The sequence below is a fragment of the Hippocampus guttulatus genome, chromosome 18 (genome assembly GCF_054856545.1).
Source record: "Hippocampus guttulatus isolate MCC_2025c chromosome 18, RoL_Hgut_1.0, whole genome shotgun sequence".
Taxonomy (NCBI): Eukaryota; Metazoa; Chordata; class Actinopteri; order Syngnathiformes; family Syngnathidae; genus Hippocampus; species Hippocampus guttulatus.
In genome coordinates, this window is record NC_141278.1 from 7,329,316 (window position 1) to 7,340,000 (window position 10,685).

Genomic DNA, 10,685 nt, shown 5'->3' on the forward strand with positions numbered 1-10,685 from the left:
GCCATTATGACCGTGAAAGCATTTAAAGAAGTCAAGAATAATGGTGAATTGTACGATGGTTTAAGTTACGGTAATGAGGGGTTTGGTAACAAGAAAATACTGACAATCGCTCTCTTATTTATTATATATGAGAAGTTGAAATTTTGGTCCAGATTTTCGCAATCATGGTAAAAGTTGACATGTTTGACTTGCTTTCGCGGGCCACATAAGATGATGTGGCGGGCCAGATCGAGCCCCCGGGCCTTGTGTTTGACACCTGTGTCGTAGAATGTCCGAGTACTGTGAAAAGAGCTTTCAAATCAAATGTATTATTATTATTATTGTTATATGTGTACTTTGCCGATATATGACACGGCCTTCCTAGTCCACAAACACAGTCGATTAAATTCAACCGCTGTTACGTTATTGTTGTCATATACCGTTGTTATGCCGTTATTGTTTTCTTGCTCCTTTTGCTCCGCACTCTCATCTGTCTCAATGCGCCTCCTCTCAAAACCTTGTTGTGTCTGATTTCCAAAAAATATCCATCTCAATACAAATGATATCGCTGGGAGTATCTCGAGAACAAGTGGCACGAACATTCTTGTTTCATTTGGCATGAGCAAAGCCGCGGTGGCAAGCTGTCCAAGAAGGGTTCGGCGTCAAATTGTACGATTAATAGCCTCGGAGTTAAAGTCAGTTTCACGGTGCGCTTCGCACAGCCGCAGTGAGGGTAGTGAAGAATGCAGTCAATGTGGGGGGGGAAAGTAATCACGGCTGCTTTGCCAGAAACAAGAACAGCAACAATTGTTGAATGCCTGGTCCCTGAAATGCAAATCACTCCTCCTTGCACACCGCATGATTAAAAACTCAGAAAATTAACTCCGATTCAAGAGTAAATCTGCTGATTTGAAATCAGGTTAGGAACAGGCGTGACGGTGAACTTACAGGCTGCGGACCGATGCACGCCGAGTGACGCGACGGATGCTAAGTGAGCTGTGGTCGCTGTGCTATTTTTTTTTGTGCGTGGCCCCGCCGCAATTACTTTTGTTGCGATTTGAAATGTGGGGGGAAAAAAAAGTGTATATATTGTGATTTAATGAAAAGTAATTCTGTACAAGGACGTTAGCCACATTAGCCTGCTATCATTAGCCACAGAGGGCGGCTAGGCTAGCTCTACGGTGGCCTGTTTATGTAAATATATTGGACTCAACTAATACATACGAGCTGAAGGAATGATGGATGTGAATACAAATTAGCTTCTGTTCATCGGAGAAAATATCTATATTTTTAAATACTATAAAATAAATAACAGTGGTGGAGAAAAGAAGGGGCTGCCGAATGATGGCAGAGATAGCCCGGCAGAGGCATTCGAGAGATGTGAGAGAGAGTCTATAAAAGCCAACTACGCCTTAATGTCTCTCGCAAGTGTGATAAAAGCAGAGTGCTGTAACACGGATCGTTTGTGTGAACACAACACGTGTTCTTAAAATGGACAGGAGTGTTGCGTTGGGCCAAAGGACCTCTACCCTGAAAATATGGACAGCGATGCAAATGACGCTCTTAAAATGAGACGGGTAAAGAGCAAGGCATCTTATCAGTATTCCAGATGGAACGGCCTCTTATAAATATTGGAAGAAGGACACCGGTGGGGAGAAAGGAAGAGCCAAATGGTGCATTTGAGAAATGGCACACCTGAGCTTTGGGCAGAGAAGATCATCTCCTGCTGTCAGCTCTCATCCCATTTGATCAAAATAATTGCTACGCTCATCGTTATCATCAAGTCTGTCATCTGCGGTTGCGCCGTCGCCATTCTCCATCTCATCAGCGCATCTTTGACTTCCGTAAGGAGGTGGCTGAGGATTTCAGGATCCGATTTTAAAAAAAGAAGAAAAAAAAAAAAAACAACATCCGCATCTCCGGTAAGAAAAATCACTCCCAGCCATCACCATATTCATTGCCGTAGTGCAACCGACATTGGGACTCTCAGACGCCCCGAAAAAGAAGGAAGAAAATAAAAATAAAAGCTTGATTTAGCTTGTGCAGGCTCCTCAAAGACGAGAGGCGGCCGTGCTGCGCGTTTGCCTCGGCTGATTTTTCCTTCAGTCTTAAAAGGCAATAAGATACTTTTTGAATGATGCAAATTGTGAAATATGAATCGATTATGACCATTGACGGATCATCTGCTTGCTTCACAAAATGTCGCCATTTTCCTGCGGTTTTGTTTTGAGGCCGGTTCGAACGTTCCACAGAGTCGTGGCTCAAAAGGACACGCGCGCTCATTCTAAACAAATGCAACTCAAGTGAAAACAGTACGAACGCTTCGCCGCCGTTTCTCCTTCATGTAGGAGCATCACCAAAGCTCAACATCCCAGACAATATAATTAGCCACTTGTCAAGCCCACGTTTAACGAGATCCACGCATAAATATGCGAGCACCGGGGGTTCACGCCGTCATCGGCGGTGGACTGCGGAAATAAAAGCAGCGAGCACATTTACCTCTCAAACAAACAAACAAAAAAAAAAAAATCCAATCCCATTGTGTGCAAATTCAAGCCGAAGAAAAATCATCCCCACCCCCCATCCTTAAAGTTTCACAGTCAGTTCCACTCGCTGGTGTGTCGCTGGCAACGTGTTCTGAGTGTGTGGCGTGAAACGAGTGGAAGAAGGCGTTATATACGGCATGTGTGACAAAAGGCCACTGATAACACACGAGGAAGTGGAAAGGGAGCCTACCTTGGCCATTTGCGCCTGCACCCCGGTGGCTTTGAGAGACGACACGGCTTTCTGCGCCGCAGCTGGGCTGTCAAAATCAACAAAGCCATAGCCTGGAGAAAGAGAGAGAAAAAAAGAAATGCAAAGGAGGGAGAAAAATAAAGACAGGCATTAGTAAATGGGGAGAAAAAAAACATGGCGAACAAGGAGAATGACAGACGCTTGGTAATTGTAGCAGTAATAGGTTAGTAACATGACTACAGAGGCTGCCAGTTCTTATATCTGGTGAGCACTACATTGTTTGATAATTAGCAGCACTGACGTTCAGGGGGACGCTATGCATCTTAATTAGAGGCACGGATGAGTGCTTTTCTAATAACAAACTCTGCCCATCTCAACCTCCGCACAGAACACACGCATCAGTCTTGCGCTCGCGAACAGCCGCGGGGACGAAGTCCATGATGAGTCGAACGCAAATGTGGACATTTCGGTTTGCTTGTTCCTCATTGTATAGACTCATTATAAGAGCATAAATAAGAGCTTCAAATGAGGACTGCGAAGCACTTGCGACAGAATATACACGCGTGTGCGTGTGTGTATATATATTTCTACATACAGTATGTGACCTCTTTTAATCCATCCATCCATTTTCTGATCTGCTTTATTCTCACAAGGGTCGCGGGGGGTTCTGGAGCCTATTCCAGCCGCCTTCAGACAGTAGACACTCTGGACCGGTTGCCAGCCAATCGCAGGGCACACACAGACGAACAACCATCCGCGCTCACACTCTCACCTAGGGACAATTTTAGAGTGTTCAATCAGCCTGCCATGCATGTTAATGGAATGTGGGAGGAAACCGGAGTACCCGGAGAAAAGCCACGCAGGCCCGGGGAGAACATGTAAACTCCACACAGGGAGGCCGGAACCGGGATCGAACCCACGACCTCTGCACTCTGAAGTCGACGTGCGAACCACTCATCCACTGGGCCGCAGGCTTGGCTTATATATTTAATTTAATTTTTTAAAATAATTTTTGGGAAAGTGAGACTGATAGGATACTCAGGGTGCAGTGTGTACTAACACAAAAAAAATGTCTCATATTCGCACGCAGACGGACACAAATGTTTTGGATTTTTTTATTTTTTCCCCTCTACTCTCCTCGCGATCGACTTGTCCCAAGTCGATCGCGAGCTACCGATCGATCGCGATCGACGTATTGGGCACCTCTGCTCCACAGTGTCAGTCGCACCCCCGGCCAAACTATGCAAACAAACTTATAGTACAAATTCATAGTCCGGAAAATACGGTGTGTGTGTGTGTATTATATATATATATATATATATATATATATATATATATATACTGGATATATGTGTGTGTGTATTGTAAATAAGAACCATACACAAGCCAGTGCATGGGCGCCTACACGCATGACCGTGTGATCATGTCACAACACTGGGGTAACCGTGATGGCAAAACCCCGCACCCCGCCTCACACCCGTTATCCTTTCATAATTACACTTTCTTTCTGAAACAGTGGATCAGAGGGCACCATTGACCGCTTTTAATCCGCCACCAAATTTTAATTAACACAGACGTGACACCCCCCCATCCCCGTTACATCCCGGAGAACGTGGCGATCGCAATAACTCATAAATCACAGCCATGGGTTTCATTCCCTCAGCTTTCCTCTGTGTGATGAATTTCCAGATGGGCTCTGGCTGTTCATGTCAGGGAAAATATGAGTGAGAGAGGGAAAGAGAAGAAATACAGAGTGAGAAAGAAGGGAGCTTGGGGAAAGGGGTTGAGGTGTGGATGGACAGAATTGCGATATTTGCGAGAAATATAAATGTGAGTTTATGTGTGCGTGTAAGAAAAATTTCAGCATCGGCTGGAGGAAAAATGGCAGCGACTCTGGTAGGCTGTCAACCTTTGAGATATTTGTTACTGTGGAGAGGATTATGGAGGCTGTGAAATGGGGTCGTGTTAATATGTTGTGTGTTGAGCGGCGCGATGTGGGCCAGCCAGATTCACGGTCTCTGAAAAATCAAATGCCCGAAAATGATTTAGTGATGCTCCGGAGAACGTTCTGTCAAGTAACTGCATGTACGAGTGGGTGCTTGAATGTGACACTTTTTTTTTTTTTTTTTAAATCATACACTCATAATAAATTACCATTTAATTAATGACTTTTATTTTTAAATAAAATGAATTGATATGCATCATAGAGAAGCTCCGAAGTAAACACCATGAGGTCCTCCGAATTGGAATGGATTTTGTTTTTGCCGGCATCAAGTGTCAAAATAATGCACTGATGAAATATGAAAACCGGTTCATTTCAAATAAAGGGAGGAATATTACATAATATGCTGATAACGGGGAGCAGTGCTATGCAACACAAGGGGAAAAATGTGAAGTGGGGTGGTGGGGGGTCTTGACCCAAACTCATGACGACAAAAAGTACACACGGACGTTATAAAATTGCGCATGTGAAACGTGTCAATATATTCCGCATCTTGGAATCCAACATTTTAGAATTTATGACTGAAGATCCAGACAGGGGGGTGAGAGGGGGGGGGGGGCAAGCCGCCTGTGGAAGCCTCCGATTCTCCATTTCATATTCACCCCAACCACCAAGAGTGCATTTATCAAACTTTTAGGAGTGTTTTAAAGAATGCTGACCTAAATGTAGGCAAACCATGAATGAAGGCAAGCGCGTGCGTGCGTGTGTGTGTGTGTGTCCGTGTGCGAATGAAAGGCAGCTAAAGGGATTTTCCGGGGGTCAGCTGAATCAAGTGCAAAAGACTGAATTGACAGCAAACTGCCTCCAGGAATTAAAGCATTTGGCTCCTCCCATGTACCGCTCTGGTAACTCATAGGCGTACAATCTGTGAAATGTGTGATCTTGAGGCTCCAAACTATTTATGGACAACGTTGGAAGTGAGAACACAGCAGGTACAGGTATCCACTCTCTACTTGTGGTTTTAAGAAAGAGCCCTTTGGACGATCATAACAATTGAAATCATGGCTCTTTCGAGTTCATGACTTTAACATTCAATTCTTTTTTGAAATTATTTTAAAGGACTGCAAGTCTTATTGCGACTTATTCAGAGTGATCAGGCACTTCGTTCTGGCATATGCCAACCTTTTTAAGTGAAGCAGAAGGTTAGTTGGAAAACCGCAAACACAAAGACGAACCATTTCAATTTTCATAGATTGGGGTATTTAAATTCAATAGCTCTGATAGTGTCCTTATCCAATCTTGAAACAAATCAGGGCTATATAAATGCATCTGGCTTGACGAGTGTCACGGCTGAATTGTTCTACAAGTGGAAAAAGAAACCAGACTTAACCACATTCAAAAATGTAGAAGTTGCTGACAAAAAGCCACATAGAGTCCAAGTGAACTCTGAAGTGGTGTGAGACTTGTTTTCTTATCAATCTCAAAGATTTTGTTCAAATCGGGGACATTGGATTTTTCTCCGATGACATCATTCAAATTTCCAAATACACGTCATCTCAATGTCAATCGTCGACTCATTTTTCCTTAAAACAAATGAATTGATGACCTGTTCTCCCCCCCCCCCCCCCAAAATAATGCGGCGGGTCTCGGGGCATGCTGAAGCATATCCCAGCTGTCTTCGGGCAGTAGGCAGGGGACACTCTGAACCAGTTGCCAGCCAATCGCAGGGCACATAAAGACGAACAACCATCCACACTCACAATCACACCTAGGGACAATTTTGAATGTTCAATGAGCCTGCCATGCATTTTTTTTTTTTTGGAATGTGGGAGGAAACCGGAGTACCCGGAGAAAACCCACGCAGGCCCAGGGAGAACATTCCAACTCCACACACGGAGGCTGGAGCTGGAATTGATCCCGGTACCTCTGCATTGTGCGGTCGACGAGCTAACCACTGGACCACTGGGCCCACCCGTCTTATAAATCCACTGATAATTATTTAGACTCGATATAATCAAATGGCGAGATATTGAAGGCTAAAAATTAGCCAGGGAGCCTCTGAGTCTGATTTTGCAGAGCCCGTTCCAATGGAAGCAAACCATCATTTTACACCAATACAAAAACACCCCGATGTCGGCACAGAATACCCTTGAAGAAGAATAAAAAGCGGAGGAAATCAAGCCAGGCACAATCTGTTCCACGGCAGTGTTCACGGCGGGCCTTCTAAAGTTACTCGCACAAAGAGGAATGCAGGTGGGGTGGGGGGTGGGGGTGCTGCTGCTGTGAACTCAGCTTCTGTTGTAACACAAGCATCAACTTTGTACCTGTCACTTAAAAGCTGACTGACTGCATGCTCGTTTTCTGCTGAAACGAGCACGCAAAGGCACAAATAAAGCTCCTAAAATGTATTGACACAAAAGGATGACACACAGACACACACACACAGGCAGTCTTCTTGAAGGAGTAAGGGGGAACGAGCTGTCATATCATATTTCCTGGTCTGGCTCCAAGACGGAGCCTGTCAAGATAAAAGGGACTATCGTCAATCAGTTACTAGCGGACGGCGCTTTGCTTCTTCGGGAGACCGAAAGCGGTGCCGTTCCGCTGTGAGCGTGTCGTGTTTGTGTGTGGATGACACATTGGGGTGGGGGTGGGGACTTTTGGACATCACCTCCTGCAAGGGGTCGACAGTGATAGAAAGGTTGCATAATGCATAAATGTCCTCCTTGGAGAGCTGAGATAAGAGCGTCATTAGGACGCATGTATCGATGAATCAATCGGCCATGCAACATTCATGCAGTCGCTATCAAATTATGCAAATCCTTAATTACCTCAGCGGTGGGGGGGGGGGGGGGAATTCCACCATTCTTTATCTGCTAATCGTCTGGATTGTTTGGCGTTCCTGCATTCCATATTCGCCACCATTTTTCCGGCAGAGTTTTCCATTTTTCACATTCTCCTATTCATCACTAATGACCCCATTTTGCACAGGGTACAATAGAATAATAACCCCCCCAAGGTATGAATAATGAACCAAGTAAACGGCATATAGCGTTATGATGGTATGCAGCACGAACAGAGCAATTGTTTACGTCCTTCAGGACGAGTTGGACAACTGACGTGAGTGATTCATCATCAATGAAAATAATTTAGTTTGGCATCTTTTAATACCCATTTGGTTAATAAGGAAGATAAATGGGGTAATCAACACCCAAATATGGATGACAACACTGAAATATGAGTCCTTCGATTCATGGAAGCCCTATTTCGGTGCCGAGCGCAAGTCTAGCGTAAAGCACAGTATTTTGCGAGACACTGCACACGTAGAATTGGGCAAAACAGGGTGTTTGCGCCGTTGTGGGGTGGAAGTAGAATTTCCCCGGCTAACCCTTGTGGCATTTGCATCAAAATCAGGGAGTTCTGAGCACAGCACGCATGAGTACGCCATGCTAGATGTTGCGGAAACAGAAATAAACTGTCTGAAATAAACTTCGTGCATGACAATGTCATGTAAACCGCAGGCTCTTCCCTTGCGGATGATGTGCATGTGACAAGGGCGCTTTAACGCAGTTCCAGCCAGACGTCTGTGACTAGTGTACTCGATCACCCACGCAGTAGCTTCAATCGTGAACCACCCAGCCTAGCCTCATTGATAGCTAGCTTGCTCTGTGGCATAAGTTAAACCAAACTTTCCTCGACCTGCTACTTATCACGTTTAGTTGATATACAGATTTGTATTTCTCAGTTTTGCTGTTCAGTGTGGTTAACTGATGCGCAAAATGCAAATTTTGACTTATTATTCTAGCTAGCCATTATTAAAACTACTCTCGACAAACATCCCCTCGTGTACTTGTTCGGAGTCACCATCTGATCCGTCTTGTGAATGGAGTCGATAACAATGAGCAACAAAATAAATCTCACAGGCAGTTCCTTTGTATATGACAATGTAATAGCGGTTTGAGCAATTAACTCATCAAGCGCGCAACATGGATTTATGATGAAGACATTCATTTCCCGAGGCAGGAAGCCCATTCGCTGAAATGTACTGTATTTCTTGGCATGTTTTCTAGCAGGTGTAGGAGTGTCCTTATCCAAGAGCTGCACTCAACCTCTGCAGAGAGCAAAATGCCACGGGTAGGGGGACAAGTTGTCCAGGGGTAATTCGTCGTGCGGCATATTAATTGATTCAATTATTTATCTGTTGGCAGAATGAGGCGCCTATGTACTATGTTCATACGATTACAGCCCGGAATGTAAGGAATTTCTGTTTCGGCATGTCTGTGCTCAGAAAAACAAAGCAAGGTCCATAAATGATGAGTTTTATGCGAAAGAATGACACTAAACAGCGTCAGTGACTTTTCACAAACTATTATGGATGAGTGGTCAAAAAAAATCCCCACAGACACATTCAAAATTTGTGGAAAAAAAAAAAATATATGTACTGTATATACCGTATTTTCCGCACTACAAGGCACACCTAAATGCCTTCCGTTTTCTTAAAAGCTCACAGCGCGCCTTAAAATCTGATGCGCCTTGTGTATGGTTATTCCGGTAATATGTTTACACCAAAATGGCTCCTTGCTCGAGACCTGCTTACAACGCAGAGTTCAAACTTAAGGCGATCGGTTACGCAGTTGAACACTGAAATAGAGCAGCTGCAAGAGAGTTCAACATTAACGAGTCAATGTTATAACTCGCTGTCGGTTAAGTGAACTGCGTCGCTGCTTTATTCAAAAAGTTTTACTGACATCTGATCGTTCTGGCGTTTCCTTGAGTGTAGCTCCATCTAGTGGATGCATTGTAGATTGCGTCTTATAATGCGGTGCGTCCAATATATGAAAAAAAAAAGACAAAATAGGCCATTCATTGAAGGTGCACCTCATAATCCAGAGCACCTTTCAGTGTGGAAAATATGGTACATATTCCCAGAAAAGTGGAAGCTGTCCGAACAGCGTACGTCTACAAATAACATTAAAATTCATTCTGCCATTTTCGGTGTCACCACATTTATACACGCGAGGTTTGTAATAAGCACGGCAATCACATCAGGTCCCGGGCCTGAAAGCTTCGGCGCAAGGTGAGGGAGCAAGCTAAATATTTGAACAACGATGGATCAATGGAATCCAGCAGGGGCCCTGGGAACATGGATAAAATCTCAAGACAGAGCAAACATTCAAATGTGTATCAATAAAAAGTGCCCTATTCATTTGAACGGATGTCTCTAGGTGAGTGTGTGTTTGTAATTCAGAAGAAGCAGCTTTGGCCGACCTCAGCTCACAAGCCCTTCTTTTTCAACAGTTCAGATTTTTTTTTGGGGGGGGGGGGGTTCTCAGCTAATCAGCAAAATGATCATTCCTCGGGGGTTGAGTGTGGGGTGTGGTCCGGGATCTCGTCAGGTCAGGTCAGGTCTTGAATTGGCGTGCCAGCCACAATGAAAAATAAATAAATAACGGATCTGTTAGAGACAAACACCTTGGGAAACCGTGTTCTATTTTGAGCTGAGATTCTGTGACGGATGTATGTCGCCTCGCCATGACCTTTATACACACACGAGAACATCCCGCATCGCATGCAAACGAGCGCAGGAAGCGGAAGGTCAGAGCGAAAGGAATGTAGACCCGATGGCGCGATTTGCTTCCATTTACGACAAACCTGGACAATCCGACGCCTGCTTGGCGAGGGGCCAATTTACTGAGGAAGCAAGGAAGCAGTGGGGGGGGGGGGGGTGGAGGGGGCGTGGCACTGAGAAAAGGGATTGTGTGTTTTGTGTGATTAGCTAACAAAGGCTGCGGGTGTTATCCACTGAGGTTTTGCATACGGAATCTGTCCAAATCAATGTGATTATCCCTGTGCATTTGCTAATTACAATCGTTAATACGCAATGTAAGCAGGAACACAAGCATTCACTGCCCCTCTCTTTTCTCCTGACAACCCTGACACTTTCTGCTATGCGGAAAAAAAACAAAACAAAACACAGTGGGTCTACTTGTGTCTATAAACAACATACTTTCATTTATTTCGTTATTTA

At 44.5% G+C, this 10,685-nt stretch overlaps 1 protein-coding gene across 3 annotated transcripts in view; it reads right to left on the reverse strand.

Annotated features, from left to right (window-relative positions):
* The window catches only part of rbms3 (RNA binding motif, single stranded interacting protein), a 176,350-nt gene that overhangs the window by 108,686 nt on the left and 56,979 nt on the right, over positions 1 to 10,685 (reverse strand). For all 3 annotated transcript variants that reach the window (XM_086136869.1, XM_086136870.1, XM_086136868.1), the window contains exon 4: positions 2,716 to 2,807. In XM_086136869.1, the coding sequence (XP_085992995.1) occupies positions 2,716 to 2,807 (92 nt within the window). The remainder of the gene's footprint in view (positions 1 to 2,715; positions 2,808 to 10,685) is intronic.